General features: G+C 41.4%; 1 protein-coding gene across 1 annotated transcript in view; it reads left to right on the top strand.

The window, feature by feature from the left end:
* Positions 8,951 to 17,098, top strand: part of THOC1 (THO complex 1) — a 37,768-nt gene continuing 29,620 nt past the window's right edge. The window contains exons 1-5 of the mRNA XM_018039482.1: positions 8,951 to 9,056; positions 11,477 to 11,550; positions 11,644 to 11,704; positions 12,924 to 12,990; positions 16,782 to 16,900. Coding sequence (XP_017894971.1) covers positions 9,003 to 9,056; positions 11,477 to 11,550; positions 11,644 to 11,704; positions 12,924 to 12,990; positions 16,782 to 16,900 — 375 coding nt within the window. The 5' untranslated portion in view covers positions 8,951 to 9,002. The remainder of the gene's footprint in view (positions 9,057 to 11,476; positions 11,551 to 11,643; positions 11,705 to 12,923; positions 12,991 to 16,781; positions 16,901 to 17,098) is intronic.

Here is a 17,098-nt window from a genome sequence, read left to right as displayed (position 1 = left end):
ATGCAAGTTATTAGACACAAAAGGAACTGAGAGTAGCTTAGTCTGGCTGCAAAGTATGTGGTTAGAAGGTGAGGCAAAACAAAAGAAAAACAACGTATAATTATGCCTCTGGAGTCAAATACACTCAAACTCAAATTCTACTCCTGTAAAGAATTCTTGAAATTCTCTGAGTCTTGGTTTTCTCATTTGTGTAGATTTCTTAAAAAATAAGGAATCAATGAGCTCATGTACATAAAGCATAAAAAAATGACGGCAAAAGAAACCAATGTATGCTTAGCATATGGTAACTTATTATGAACATAAATATGTGTGTGCTCAGTCTCTCAGTGGTGTCTGACTCTTTGCAACCCCATGGACTGTAGCCCACCAGGTTCCTCTGTCCACGGGATTCTCTAGGCAAAAATACAGGAGTGGGTAGCCATTTCTTCCTCCAGGGAATCTTCCTGACCCAGGATTGAACATGCATCTCCTGGGTTGGCAGGCAGATTCTGACCACTGAGCCACCAGGGAAGCCCAAATATGAATATATCAATATATGAAGCTGATGGGTTGGGCATGGACATACTATGAATAGTTTTGAATGTGGCGCTTAATCCAATGAGGTCTTGAAAGCTATTTGGAGCCACTGAAGGACTGGACTGATCAGATTTCTGTTTTCATTAAGGCAGACACTCAAGTAAAAGGCAGTGTGCTAATCACTGTGGGACATGTTTGAATACAAATACTATCTTCGACTCCCAGTCTCCGCTTCACTGCCATCAACTGCTGAGGATTTAGTGTGGGTCCGGTGCTAACTTCAAAACAGGAAACTCTTCCCTACTTTCCATTTACAAAGTGGGAGGAAGGAAGCCAGAGTTGGGCAAAGAAAGATTGTAGTGGAAAGTCTAACCAGAACCAGCCTAGCCCCAAGGGCAAAGTGCTTCATTTTCCTCCAAGAGTTATGAATAAAAATAGCACATGCTACAGTGAAGGTCACAAAACCTCATGAAATAGTCATGACTTAGTAATTCCCCTTGATGTAGGTCTTTTTCATTTCTTTTTGAAATTGACATACACAGCTATTAGAGGAACTCCTTAAGAGAAAAAACACCAACAAAGTCCAGCTGAGTCTTCCTGACTCCTGCAGCCTGGATGGAGCTGTCAAGTTGCTCAAAATTAAGGAAAAGGAAGTGTTCTAACACAGCATAAAACGTACATACGTACCATTTTTTCTGTAGTAATAACTGACTTACAATTTGCATTGACCAAAGAAGTTAAAGATCAGTACCAGAATGCACTTCAGATAGAAATAAATCTAAATACAAAAATTTCTCTTCTGTCTCTTCCCTTTTAGAGGAGATATTTCCGTGCAAATGCTGACCTCTTGTGGTAAGAACCAGTTACTTCAAAGAGGGTATCATTCCAAAGGAATTTAAGATAATTTGTGTTATCATAGATAAGAGAGTTTTGCCAAGAGTCCACTGGTCATAGAAAACACCCTCTTCCAACAAAACAAGCGATGACTGGATACATGGACATCATGAGATGGCCAATACTGAAACCAGATTGATTATATTCTTTGCAGTCACAGATGGAGAAGCTATAAACAGTCAGTAAAAACAAAACCAAGAGCTGACAGTGGCTCAGATCATTAACTCCTTATTGCAAAACACAGACTTAAACTGAAGAAAGTAGGGAAAACCACTAGGCCCTTTAGGATGACTAAATCAAAACCCTTACCGTACAAGTGACATAGATTCAGGGGATTAGATCTGATCAGCAGAGTGACTATGGACGGAGGTTCGTGACATTGTACATGAAGTGGTGATCAAAACCATACCCAAGGAAAAGAAATACAAAAAGGCAAAACGGTTGTCTAAGGAGGCCTTACAAATAGCTGAGAAAAGAAGAGAAGTGATAGGCAAAGGAGAAAAGAAAAGATATACCTATCTGAATACAGAGTTCCAAAGAGATAAAAAAAGAGGAGAGATAAAAAAAACCTTCCTCAGTGATCAGTGCAAAGAAACAGAGGAAAAGAATAGAATGGGAAAGAGATCTCTTCAAGAAAATTAGAGATACCAAGGAAACATTTCATGCAAAAATGGGCACGATAAAGGACAGAAGCAGTATGGACCTAAAAGAAGCAGAAGATATTAAGAAGCGGTGGCAAGAATATACAGAATTGTACAAAAAAGATCTTCATGACCTAGATAATCATGATGGTGTGATCACTCACCTAGAGCCAGACATCCTGGAATGAGAAGTCAAGTAGGCCTTAGGAAGAATCATTATGCACAAAGCTAGCAGAGGTGATGGAATTCCAGTTGAGCTATTTCAAATCCTGAAAGATGATGCTGTGAAAGTGCTGCACTCAATATGCCAGCAAATTTGGAAAACTCAGCAGCGGCCACAGGACTGGAAAACGTCAGTTTTCATTCCAATCCCAAAGAAAGGCAATGCCAAAGAATGCTCAAACTACCGCACAATTGCACTCATCTCACACGCTAGTAAAGTGATGTTTAAAATTATCCAAGCCAGGCTTCAGTAATATGTGAACCTTGAATGTCCAGATGTTCAAGCTGGTTTTAGAAAAGGCAGAGGAACCAGAGATCAAATTGCCAACATCCACTGGATCATCAAAAAAGCAACAGAGTCCCAGAAAAACATAAAGCAGAAATATGCTTTATTGACTATGCTAAAGCCTTTGACCGTGTGGATCACAATAAACTGGAAAATTCTTAAAGAGATGGGAATACCAGACCACCTGACCTGCCTCTTAAGAAACCTATATACAGGTCAGGAAACAACAGTTAGAACTGGACATGGAACGACAGACTGGTTCCAAATAGGAAAAGGAGTATGTCAAGGCTGTATATTGTCACCCTGCTTATTTAATTTCTATGCAGAGTACATCATGAAAAACACTGGGCTGGAAGAAGCACGAGCTGGAATCAAGATTGCTGGGAGAAATAGCAATAACTCAGATATGCAAATGACACCACCCTTATGTCAGAAAATGAAGAACTAAAGAGCCTCTTAATGAAAGTGAAAGAGGAGAATGAAAAAGTTGACTTAAAGCTCAACATTCAGAAAACCAAGATCATGCCATCTGGTCCCATCACTTCATGGCAAATAGATGGGGAAACAGGGGAAACAGTATCAGATTTTATTTTTAGGGGCTCCAAAATCACGGCAGATAGTGATTGCAGCCATGAAATTAAAAGACGCTTACTCCTTGGAAGGAAAGTTATGACCAACCCAGACAGCATATTTAAAAGCAGACATTATCTTGTCAACAAAGGTCTGTCTAGTCAAGGCGATAGTTTTCCAGTAGTCATGTATGGATGTGAGAGTTGGACTATAAAGAAGGCTGAGCACTGAAGAATTGATGCTTTCGAACTGTGGTGTTGGAGAAGACTCTTGAGAGTCCCTTGGACTGCAAGGAGATCTAACCAGTCCATCCTAAAGGAGATCAGTCCTGGGTGTTCATTGGAAGGACTGATGTCGAAGCTGAATCTCCAATACTTTGGCCACCTGATGCGAAGAGCTGACTCATTTGAAAAGACCCTGATGCTGGGAAAGATTGAGGACAGAAGGGGGACAACAGAGGATAAGATGGTTGGATGGCATCACTGACGCAATGGACATGGGTTTGGGTGGACTCCGGGAGTTGGTGATGGACAGGGAGGCCAGGCATGCTGAGGTTCATGGGGTCACAAAGAGTCGGACACAACTGAGCAACTCAACTGAACAATGAAGGAGACCTGGGTTCAATAAGTAAAACATGATCACTTCAACAAAAGAGATTTATTCACACTGCAACAAATACATTTAGCTCTTTCATTTTCTCTGCCTTAAAAACTCAGCAAATGAATATTTTAAAATTTATTCAGCAATTCATTGATTGACACTTCATGTTTCCAATTCTGTGGCATTACCAGCAGTACCAAAATAAAATACGTGCACATGTCTCTTTGTATGCACGTATAAAAAATCCTTTTGTGTTTATACCTAGAGTAGAATTATGGGATTGAAGAGTATTACATCTTCAACCTTACTAAAATGCCAAATCATTTCCAAAATGGTTGCAACAGATTCCATCAGCTGAGTACAGGTGCCCAACCTCCTCACCAACATGCATTAAACTTATAAGCTCATGCCAATCTCATAGATGAGAAAACAATACACAGTATAATTTTATGCATTTCCCTGATTGCTCAGGAAGCTAAGCATCTTTCCATATTTCCCCTCTGTATGAATTTCCTGTTTATGTCTTCTGCCATTTTAACTTGAGTTGGTTTTTAAAAGTGTATGCTGCTGCTGCTGCTGCTAAGTCACTTCAGTCGTGTCTGACTCTGTGCGACCCCATAGACGGCAGCCCACCAGGCTCCACCATCCCTGGGATTCTCCAGGCAAGAACACTGGAGTGGGTTGCCATTTCCTTCTCCGATGCATGAAAGTGAAAAGTGAAAGTGAAGTCGCTCAGTTGTATCCGACTCTTCGTGACAGCATGGACTGCATCCTACTAGGCTCCTCCATCCATGGGATTTGCCAGGCATGAGTACTGGAGTGGGTTGCCATTGCCTTCTTCGTTAAAAGTGTATAGTGTGAGGTAAACGTTTGATTTCATTCCTCTGCACGTGGATGTCCAGTATCCCCAATGCCTTTTTTTTTTTTCACTACACCATGTGGCAAAAGGGATCCTAGTTTCCCACCCAGGAATCAAACCTGCATCTCCTGCATTGGAAGTGTGCAGTCTTAACCACTGGACCACCAAAGAAGTCCTCCCAACATCATTTATTGAAGAGACTATCCTATTCCCATTGTGTGTTCTGAGCACTCTTATTGAAGATATGTTGGCCGTATATAAATATAAAATATATGACCATATATTTATTTGGGGGCTCTCCATTCTGTTCCATTGGTCTACACATCTGTTCTTATGCCAGCACCATATTATTTTGATTACTGTAGTTTGTAATTTTTTTTTAAAATCAGGAAGTGATACTTTCCATTTTATCCTTTCTCAAGACTGCTTTGGCTATTTGAAGTTTTATACAGTTATGTACTAACTGTTTATACAATTGTGCACTAACATAGGAGGAAAAAGAGGTGCCCAGTTAAAGAGTTTATGCATTATTGGATGTCTGCCTTTGGAATGGTATTATTACATACGTAGAAAATCTATGCTATAAATGACAATATGATCCTCACCCTTCTCTAATTATAAGGAATAATTTATGAGACATTAACTAGGTCCATAGCTTTGTAAAGATTTATGGGTTAAGATTCAAGAAAAATGCAAGCTTTGGGATTAAAGTTAGCGGTTCAAATTCCAAACAGCTTTCTCTAGACATATGACCCAGGACAGACAAGCCTGTTATGTACAATGTCAGGCTAAGGAGGAGGAATAATACAAGAAAAGTGTCTGGCTCATAGGAGGTACTCGATTAAACTCGACTATTACTTACAGACACTGTAACAGTATAAAGAACTCAAAAATCCTAATCAAAACCCATGGGTAGTCTCATTTGGCCAATTACCTCTATCAGGAACCCTATCTCTTTGAGTTTGCTTCCTCATGTGTAAAATGAGCATAATAGCTGTGTTACTCACCTTAAAATATCATTTAGAGGACCAAATGACTTACACGTTAAGTGCTTGGGAATTATAAGGCATTCTTACCATCTAAATGCTCAAAACATTTCTCTGGTAGTGATTTTTGATGAGTATCTTTTAAAATTGCATTGCCTAATTCCTTGTCTTATTGCCAGCTCCTCAAAACAGCAATTAATCTAAATCATTTTGTTCATTCAAACGTATAGTTACTATTCATTCAAGAAATCCTGTCCACTGCCTATAGAGAGCACAGGTGCACAGCAAATATGGGATTTAAAAAAACCCACAATTCTAAGTTTTTGGCTAATTTAAATTCTAGACTTTGATGGATGTATCAACAAACTCAAGCTCTTCTCCCGTTTGGATTTTTGTTATATATATATATATATATATATAATTTACCTCTTGTGTAAATTTTATTTACTTTGCAAGGAGAGATAAGAAAGCCTTCCTCAGCGATCAATGCAAAGAAATAGAGGAAAACAGCAGAATGGGAAAGACTAGAGATCTCTTCAAGAAAATTAGAGATACCAAGGGAACATTTCATGCAAAGACGGGCACGATAAAGGACAGAAATGGTATGGACCTAACAGAATAGAAGATATTAAGAAGAGGTGGCAAGAATACACAGAAGAACTGTACAAAAAAGATCGTCATGACCCAGATAATCACGATGGTGTGATCACTCACCTAGAGCCAGACATCCGGGAATGTGAAGTCAAGTGGGCCTTAGGAAGCATCACTATGCACAAAGTTAGTGGAGGTGATAGAACTCCAGTTGAGCTATTTCAAATCCTGAAAGATGATGCTGTGAAAGTGCTGCACTCAGTATGCCAGCAAATTTGGAAAACTCAGCAGTGGCCACAAGACTGGGAAAAGGTCAGTTTTCATTCCAATCCCAAAGAAAGGCAATGCCAAAGAATGCTCAAACTACCGCACAATTGCACTCATCTCACACGCTAGTAAAGTAATGCTCAAAATTCTCCAAGCCAGGCTTCAGCAATACATGAACTGTGAACTTCCAGATGTTCAAGCTGGATTTAGAAAAGGCAGAGGAACCAGAGATCAAATTGCCAACATCCACTGGATCATCGAAAAAGCAAGAGCATTCCAGAAAAAGATCTATTTCTGCTTTATTGACTATGCCAAAGCCTTTGACTGTGTGGATCACAATAAACTGTGGAAAATTCTGAAAGAGATGGGAATACCAGACCACCTGACCTGCCTCTTGAGAAACCTATATGCAGGTCAGGAAGCAACAGTTAGAACTGGACATGGAACAAAAGACTGGTTCCAAATCAGAAAAGGAGCATGTCAAGGCTGTATATTGTCACCCTGCTTATTTAACTTATATGCAGAGTACATCATGAGAAACGCTGGGCTGGAAGAAGCACGAGCTGGAATCAAGATTGCTGGGAGAAATATCAATAACCTCAGATATGCAGATGATACCACCCTTATGGCAGAAAGTGAAGAGGAACTAAAAAGCCTCTTGATGAAAGTGAAAGAGGAGAGTGAAAAAGTTGGCTTAAAGCTCAACATTCAGAAAACGAAGATCATGGCATCTGGTCCCATCATTTCATGGCAAATAGATGGGGAAACAGTGGAAACAGTGTCAGACTTTATTTTTTTGGGCTCCAAAATCACTGCAGATGGTGATTGCAGCCATGAAATTAAAAGATACTTACTCTTTGGAAGGAAAGTTATGACCAACCTAGACAGCATATTAAAAAGCAGAGACATTACTTTGCCAACAAAGGTCCGTCTAGTTAAGGCTATATTTTTTCCAGTGGTCACGTATGGATGTAAGAGTTGGACTGTGAAGAAAGCTGAGCACCAAAGAATTGATGCTTTTGAAGTGTGGTGTTGGAGAAGACTCTTGAGAGTCCCTTGGACTGCAAGGAGATCCAACCAGTCCATTCTAAAGGAGATCAGTTCTGGGTGTTCATTGGAAGGAATGATGCTGAAGCTGAAACTCCAATACTTTGGCCACCTCATGCGAAGAGTTGACTCATTGAAAAAGACCCTGATGCTGGGAGGGATTGGAGGCAGGAGGAAAAGGCGACAACAGAGGATGAGATGGCTGGATGGCATCACCGACTCCATGTACATGAGTTTGGGTAAACTCCGGGAGTTGGTGATGGACAGGGAGGCCTGGCTGCTGGGATTCATAGGGTCGCAAAGAGTTGGACACGACTGAGCGAATGAACTGAACAATCATCCATAATATGATAACAATCCGATTACACCAGCTCTTAAATCAGTTAATACCAGTTGATCTGAGCAATTTGGCAATGTACGTTGTACAATCAAACCTGAACGATTCTATTGATTCTGAAAAAACCTGCAACGCTCCAGGTAGCCATCACTGTTAACAATTCCCACTTAGGTACAAGATTATGCAAAGTTATATTTTTGTTAGCATCCTGTACTCTCGCTGGATATCCACGAAGGGAACCAGGTAAAGCACGCCAGGCTTTCACTTAGGAACACGTGCAGGTGGGTAAGAGCTGGTAGCAAGTGTTTGGGTCAGTGCTTCTTCCCCCACCGCATAATGCCAATGGAAAGACGACTGCCCCTTGGCTTCTCATTGGCCAAGTGAATGGAGACGAGGGAGGAAAGTGGGCAGAAGACTAGGTCTTGCAACAGGTGCCTTAACCCTGGGACTTGGCGCCACCGACTATCCAATCAGCGGCGAGTACTGCGTTCCTCCACAATCTTCCTTGTTACAGTAGAGCGCTCTATCTGCCAGCAAAATGAACGAATCCCCACACATTACGTTGCTACACAAGCCACGCTTGCTTTCACGACTTCATTTACGCTCCTCAACAGCCCAGGGATACAAGCATTATTTTTATTTCTCAGAAGATGGAACCCCACCTGAGCTACAGGGCCCGCGACCTGCAAGGCAGATGCGCGAATCCGGAGCTGGGACCACTCCTGCGGGAAGAAGGACTTTGATCTGACGGCCACTGCCGTCACCTCCCCAGCCCGGAGCTCCCGGATAAGCCGCCTGACTTGGATTCTCAGACAACGACTACCTTCCCTTGCGGCCCATCGAGCCGTAACCAGCCGCCATTCACCCGACTTCCCAAACCAGGAAAACCCCCGCCAAGAGCCCGCGCGTCCCGGCTTGTAACCCACAGCGTGTACAGGGCGAGGCCGCGCGTCTGCAGTCACCCCACGGGTTGTTACCACGAACGCGGATCGGGCGTTGAGTGGCTAACCCTAGCTCCCAACACCCTCCCGACCTCCGTCACCAGGGAAGCTCCCAAACGCCACCAGACCCGCCCCTGCGCCCACAAGCCGCTCTAGCCGCGCACGGAGCCGGCACTCTCGTTGCTCCCGGCCTGACGTCATCCGCGGGCGCCGCGACGAAGTGGCGGGCACGCGCAGCCAAGAAGATGTCTCCGACGCCGCCGCTCTTCAGTTTGCCCGAAGCGCGGACGCGGTTTACGGTGAGTTGCGGACCGGTGGGCGCGGCCCCGGACCAACGCTATTTGTTGCTCTCCTGTCCCTGAAATTACTTGAATTTTGCGCTGGGGTAAAGCGGGGACAGAGGCGTTGCGCCGCGGCGACGGGTTCCCGGCCCTGTCGTGGGCTGGGGAGGCGGCAAAGGCGCTTTACCTGCCTCTTCCAAGAGTCCTCTGCGGTCCGCCGCCTCCTTTCCGCTGGCGAGTCCCGGAACCCTCCGCCCTCCGTGGAGGGCTCACCCGCAGACTACCTCCTTTTGGTTCCTGCTTCTCTGCGGTGCTCGCTTAGCCAGGCGGGTGTTTCCAGAACTGGCAGGGGGCTTCTCTAGAGGGAAGGCGAGAATGGTTTTAGTCCAGAGAACAGGCTCCCGCCCCGCCTTCTAACTGCCAGGTGGCTCTTCTCGCCGCTCATTCATCACCCTTTAACCCTTTGTATCTCACTCTTAGAGATCGATAAGGACGGTCCTAAGTGGGGCGAGGCAAACTGATCAGCTTGGGAAGGGTTGTCAGCTGTCATTTTATTCTTCCGCCTTGCGGAACAGTAATTTAAGCATTTGGGGAAACACTTTACAGAGCGTTTTGATCTTAGCTTATTTAACTCAGAATAGCTCTGTGAAGTAGGGTGTTTAATTATCCACAGTAGATGAGATAGAAACTGAGACAGCCCGCCCCCCAGCCCCCGCTTATGTTGTTGTTCAGTCGCTAAGTCGTGTCCGACCCTTTGCAACCTCATGGACTGCAGCATGCCAGTCTTCCCTGTCCTTCACCATGTCCCGGAGATTGCTCAAATTCATGTCCATTGAGTCGGTGATGCCACCCAACCATCTCATCCTCTGCCACCCCCTTCTCTTGCCTTCAGTCTTTCCCAGCATCAGCGTCTTTTCCAGTGAGTCGGCTTTTCGCATCAGGTGGCCAAAGTTTGGAGCTTCAGCATCAGTCCTTTCAAAGAATATTTAGGGTTGATTTCCTTTAGGGTTGACGGCTTTAATCTCCTTGCAGTCCAAGGGGCTCTCAGGAGTCTTCTCCAGCACCATAGTTTGAAAACATAAAAGTTAAATTATTTGCTTCACTGTTTTCTCTGACTTCAGACTCAGTAATCTTTTTATGTTGCCCATCAGCAAATGAAGAACCCTGTTCTAAGTCGTTTGACTGTGTTCATCCTAGTTTTCTGTAATTCTGCGAGGAGAAACTGTTAGGTGTGTCCAAGGTCATATCAGTCCTGGAAGGGACCATTTGATAGGAGATCATCTAGCCCGGTGCTTCTTAAGATTGAGCATGGGTTGGGATCACCTGGGGATCTTGTTAAATGAGATTCTGGTTCCGTAGGAATGGGGCCTGAGATTCTGCATTTCTAACAAGTTCTCAGGTGATGCCACTGCTGCTGGTGGTAATAAGGATCTACAACAACCCATATATGTAACTGGTGAGGAAAATGAAGCACAGAGACAAAGGGGTATGTTCTAGATTACGAACTTCCCAACTGCCAGTGCAGGAGGCAAAGGAGATGTGGGTTCATTGCCTGGGTGGGGAAGATCCCCTGGAAAAGGGAATGGCAACCTGCTCCAGTATTCTTGCCAGGAGGATCCCATGGACAGAGGAGCCTGGCGGGGTACAGTCCATGGGGTCACGAAAAGTCGGACACCACTGAGCTTGCACGCACCAAGATTACACAGCCTACTCACAGAGTCAGGAATGGACCGTTTCCAGTATAAATGTAACTTCTGGGAGGTAACAAGAGGATTTTCCAAGTGTATGTGAATTTTCACAGAGTGAATGACTTGGCAGTATTTTTCTTCTTCAGTTACGACTACTTTGTGACAGTCAGCAGGTTTAGTACTTTAAGACATCAGTGTTTACTTGATGTCAGGGACTGTGCTGTGCAAGCTACCTAGAGGAGGTGGGACTTCTGTTGAGTCTTGAAGAATGGATAGAATTTGCGTGAGCGTGTGGGAAAAACAATGTGCATGGATACACTAGAGTGAACTTGATAGAAAATGATGGGAAAAAGGCTACAGCCTAGGGGAGAGTATATGTTTGGGGTTACTGGGAAGTAAGGTTGGATAGATTGAGTGGGATAACATTATTAAGGACCTTTAGAGGAAGCTGTGAAACAAAACCTATAAATAAGGGGCCACTTAAGAGATATTTTTTAAAGCAGAATGAATAGCATATTTAAAGGAAAAGTAAGCCGGGAAACCTGGAATGAGAAAACTGAGCTTGGAAGCTCTCAACAAGCTTCAAGTGATGAGAAAGTAGCATTTGAATGAGAATTACTGCTGAACTGACTGACAGGTAATTTTTCTCAGGTATAAACATTTTTTAGTTAGACATACAATTAATGAGTGGTATGTTTCTCAGTGAACAAAAATTCCTTCAACTTATGTGCTTTTTTTTTTTTCTTCTAGAAATCTACGAGAGAGGCCCTGAACAGCAAAAATATCAAGCCCTTGTTGAATACCTTTAGCCAGTTACCTGGAAGGTAAGGTATTAATATCCATGACATGGGCTCATTGAAATCTTTATACTTACCCTGAGCTGTTTTAAAAATGCAGGTGTTTTTTGTTTTTAATAGTGAAAATGAAAAAAAATGTACCCTTGACCAGGCTTTTAGAGGTGTTCTAGAAGAAGAAATTGTAAGTATGTTTTTCCTTTATTTATTGTTAAAATTTTGCTGGAAGATTAGTAAATATTGTTTTTTAATTTGCTTTTATTCTTAGAATAGATATTTAACCATGACTATTTTTTCCTGGAGTGAACTGCTTAGTCTGTGAAACCTAACTTGGTCATAGTTAGCGTAGGAGTTACATAATGAATAAGGGTTTTGATAGCATAGGTGCAATTTAAGAGTTTGGTTTAATATATTAGCAGAGCCCTCTGCCATTGAATATGTATAAGAAAAGTTGACACGAGGACTTCCTGAACAAGAACTAGAACTTGAAGATGGGCCCTGTCTTTGCTGTATAAACAGCGACACATCCTGGAGTGGATGAGAAGTCTAGTCCAAGGATGTTTGGCACGGATTCCAGGCCCTCATTTTCCTTATCAGCATCCTCCTTCTCAGTTAGTAATAGATAACAAGAGCCTATCCAACTTCAGTACAGAAATTTAAACGTGAAAAATCTGACTTTGTGTACCATTAGTGGAGCACTCGAAAGGAAAACTTCCAACAGTTTATTCTTCGTTTAGCAAAGCTTGGATCCCAAGAAGCTAGATTCTTTTCCAGTGGCCATAAAACAGTGTCCCATTCTTTAGGACAGTTCTGTATTCATTTTGTCTTCTTCTTCAGACCTAGTCACCTGTTGTCAGACATTGGGCAAGGTTACCTTGCTTTTTTGAGCCTCAATTTCATTTGTAAGAGAGGAAACACCATTTTTACAGGGTTGCATAAAACGACACTTAATAAACACTCAATAAATGCTGGGTTTTATGATATTATCACACCTAAGCATCATCTCTCTTCTATTATTAATAAACCCTTCCCAAACATATTGATGCACTAGTATAGTTAATCCCCCTGGCCCAGTCTTTTGTCTGGTGCCTTTGAGTGACTTATTGGCCTCAGTGCATCTGTACTTGATTAGCTTACAGGCTTAATCATGCTAATATGACCATCTTCCCAAGACTCTTGGATTTTAAGTGAATCACCTGCTGCTTATTTATTTAATATACTTCTACAGTTAGGGCTCTTATCATTCACTTAAAAAATATTCTTAGTAATTTTATCCTCTGTGAGAAATATCCTTATCCAATGTTTGTGATAATCAATTTAATGTCAGAGGGTATGTTTTTCTTATTATCAAATTAGTCTAAATTCTGGTTCCTAAATTAAGTTGTTTTCTCCTTTGTTGGTAGATAAATCATTCATCATGTGAAAACGTTTTAGCTATTATTTCTCTTGCTATTGGGGGAGTAACTGAAGGTAAGTATGGTTTGGTTTGGTTTGGTTTTAAAATAATCCTAGACTTGACATGCTTTATTGAAAATGTATTCTCCCCATACCTCTCTACCTAGTTGATTTTGTTCATTTTTCAAATTCTGCCTACCAACCCCCATTGCCGAGAAGTCCCACTGAAATTAGCTCACGGTTATTTCTTGTCACTAGTATACAGTGTACACTTTGACATATCTTTGTTTGCCACTTACTTCATTCATCCAGTGCCTATACATTGAGCATCTACTATGTGCCTGGTACTGAGCTAGGACTTGGAGATTCACTGGTGAATAAAACATATTCCCTACCTATAAGGAACCTAGTGGTTCATGGAGGAAACACATGTAAATGTCTTATTGGGGGTAATTGAAGTGGGAATGAAGTATAGTTGAAGTGATTCTTTAAACTTCAGAGTCTGAAGGGACCAGGATGGGCTAGAAAGAAAACTGTAACATAGGAGCTGGGGTGTAAGGGCTGTAAAAAAGCTGGAGCAGGATGGTGAGAGGATGATGAGAACCATGAGGAAAGGAGCGTAAGTTAGGATCATTTGTAAAGGGCTTTGTATGCTGTGCTAAAGAGTACCTGTGAGAAAGACGTGGGATGGGGAGAAACTGCTGGCAGGAAAACTCGGTAGAGGTTGGTTAGATGGGCCAGGAGTAGTAGCAGGTAGTTTCAGCAGACTTTTAAAAAGGCATGTAGTAAGTACACAGTGACTAATACACAGTTAGTAGCTCACTGAATATTTTCATAAAGAAGCAATGAAAAAGTAGCTCATCAGTACTCTTTTTTCATTAGTATTGTTAAAATATTCCTTTGATTTAGTCATATAATTTATGTGAAAAGTGCCTTTTAATCTGTAAAGCACTATTCACATATATTATTTTGATACTTATTCCTACCAAAAAACTGAAACACACAAGGTGAAAGTGATCTTCCAGTGTAGCTGCAAGCAATTTTGTGAACTTAAGTAGTTCATAAATTTTGGCTTTAGGGGTTAAACTTGTATGAAATGCTTATTCATCATTCATTTATTAAGCATATTCGAACGAGTACTGCAATGGAGTGTTCCTTGCCAGTTCCTGTCAAACAGTTTGCAACATCCACTTCATTGATTATCCTGATATGATTACTCTTGTAAACTGGTAATGTTTTTAACGCTTCAGTCAGTTCAGTCCAGTCACTCAGTGTCCTACTCTTTGCGACCCTATGGACTGCAGCACACCAGGCCTCCCTGTCCATTGCCAACTCCTGGAGCTTGCGCAAACTCATGTTCATCGAGTCAGTGATGCCATCCTACCATCTCATCCTCTGGTATCCCGTTCTCCTTCTGCCCTCAATCTTGCCCACCATCAGGGTCTTTTCCAATGGCTCAGTTCTTCACATGAGGTGGCCAAAGTACTGGAGCTTCAGCTTCAGCATCAGTCCTTCCAATGAATGTTCAGGACTGATTTCCTTTAGGATGGACTGGTTGGATCTCCTTACAGTCCAACGGACTCTCAAGAGTCTTCTCCAACACCACAGTTCAAAAGCATCAGTTCTTCAGTGTTCAGCTTTCTTTATGGACTCTCACATCCATACATGACTACTGAAAAAACCATAGCTTTGACTAGACAGACGTTTGTTGGCAAATGCTTGAAGTTATACAAAGTCTGTGTTTAAAACTTTTACTTTATTTGGGAAAGATAGGGACTTAAGAACTCAGTTAAGCCATGAATAAAAATTTAAATACCTTTTTATTTTAATTTGATGGGAAAAATTTCTTCTTGAAACCAATATTATTGTTTATTATGTGACAGATTTTCTAATTGTCCATAAACATGCTTTGTTAAACTCAACTTGGCAGATACTTATTGAGCTTCTGTTGTGTCAGACTCTCCACTGGTGAAAACCTTCAAAAATGCCTACCTTTAAAAAGCTCATAGTCTACATAATAATAATAAACAGTTTGGATATGATAAGTACTATAATTTATGTGCAGTGGCTTTCAGAAGCAGAGATGTGGTAGTCTACACAGAAGTACCAGAAGAGTTTTTTAGATGCAGTATGTACTATATGCTTTGAAAGACTGAGTAGGAATTTACCATGTGATAGAGAGGAAGAAGCCTATTTAGGCAGAAAACATCGTAAACAAACCCATGCAGGCTTGAACATAGCAAGGTGTTTGGGAACTCAGGAGGGGTATCTGTGGCCAAGGTTAAGATGAAGCTCAGAGGGCAGCATAGAGGCTGGGACATGGGTTGTGATAGTTTTGGGGAATCGTGTGATAACCCAGCTCATCAGAATCACCAGTGAAGCTCCATTTTCAAATTAATTGCCAGGCTTTCACTCAGTTTTACTGAATCTTTGAGAGTGGAATCTAGGTAATTTTCTTAAGTTCTGTAATTAAATGTGTGTGATTTTTCCAAATTATACTTCAGCTAAGGGCAGGGAGTATGTCTCTCTAATCTCTTGGATAAACAGAACACAAAGTATCACAAATCTAAGTGTTGAAGGACTTTGGAGGTCATCTGGTTCAGTCTTGTCTCTGGCCTGTCCTGTCTCCCCTCAGTAACTGAAGCTCACCGTTTGATTTCTCTTAGCTGGTTCTGATGATCAGATTTCCTTTGCATTGAGTTGAACTTTGCTGCTTTATGCCTCACTAGTTCTAGGCAGTATCCCTCATATTACATTCCAGCTGTGATCTTTCCAGTGCAGTGCAGAGCTGGAAATACTACTTCCTGTTTCTGAACTACTGTGTTAATGCAGTATTAGGGGCTAATAATGCCCCTAGATACTTTTTTTACATATCATGCTGAAGTGGCTACTTTTCCTAAACCCGTAACAAGTATTAGTATCTATTACCGAAAAATAGAAGGAAGAATGAGTAGGGAAATAAAAGCATTTTTAACTAGCCTAGATGACCTTAAAGTCTTTAGTTTATTGCTTTAGTAAGATTGAATTTAGACATAGCTTTTTATTTTACCAATTTTTTCTTTGAAACAACAGTATATTTTAAAAGTATAGTAAGAACTGAAATTAGTATCAAACCTTTTTGTGATCTTTTTTGAACTAGATCTTTTCAAATGACAAAGACAATTTAAATTTAGCATTATTACAGAACATTTGGAAATGGGAAAATACTAGTTCCAGTTCTGCTACTTCAAAAAACTACTATTTATTTTGGTATATGATTTTAGCTTCTCTAGTCTTTTAAATAGATTTTATTGTTATAACCATAATACCCATACAGTTTTGAACCCTGCCTTTTTCACTTGACATTAAATCATAAGCATTTTCCAAGTTATTATAGTCAATCATAACCGTCGTTTTTAATTGGCTGCATTATATTCTTTTGAATAGCTTAGTGGTGAAGAAAACAGACTGTGCAGCCAGACTGCCTGGGTTCGTATCCCAGCTCTGCTGCTTACTGGCTCTGTGATCTCGGGCAACTTATTTAACTTCTCTGTGTCTCAGTTTTCCCGTTCTGTAAACTGGAGATGATGCTCTCTCCCTCATAGGGTTATGAGGATTACACGTGTGTGAGTGTATGTGAAGCAGTTGGTGTGCCTGACATACACTAAGTGCTCTAGAAGGGTTATCAAGGATGACATGTACCGAAACGTAAATACACTTAAGTGTATCTTCCTTGGGGACTTTTAGGTTGCTTCTGTTTCTTGCTTTTCACAGCCTTGTTAGGATGGACAAAGTGTACCTTTAAGATCATCTTCAGAATTTTTTGCATGAGCTCTTTCACTCAGCCGTATTGTAAACTTTTAAATTGGCTTGTGCTCCACTTGAAGGTATTTGTACGGCATCTACACCTTTTGTATTGTTGGGAGATGTTTTGGACTGTCTTCCTTTGGATCAGTGTGACACAATATTCACTTTTGTGGAAAGAAATGTTGCTACCTGGAAATCAGTAAGTGCCTTAGTTTCTTTTTCTGCTGTCTTTAGCTTTCTATAGATCCAGAGTTCTGAGGGTAGTTTGTTTTGTTTGTGGCTTTTATTTCTGCCTTTGCTGATTGCTAAAAAGTTTACCTTTATGAGAATTATGTGTTCTGCTCTCTTGGAAAAGCCAAGTAAGAGTCACATGGGGATAAAAATGACAGTACAAAAT

Source organism: Capra hircus, chromosome 24, assembly GCF_001704415.2.
Source record: "Capra hircus breed San Clemente chromosome 24, ASM170441v1, whole genome shotgun sequence".
Lineage (NCBI taxonomy): Eukaryota > Metazoa > Chordata > Mammalia > Artiodactyla > Bovidae > Capra > Capra hircus.
Note: the sequence above shows the minus strand (reverse complement) of the source record. Positions and strands in the feature narration are given on the sequence as shown.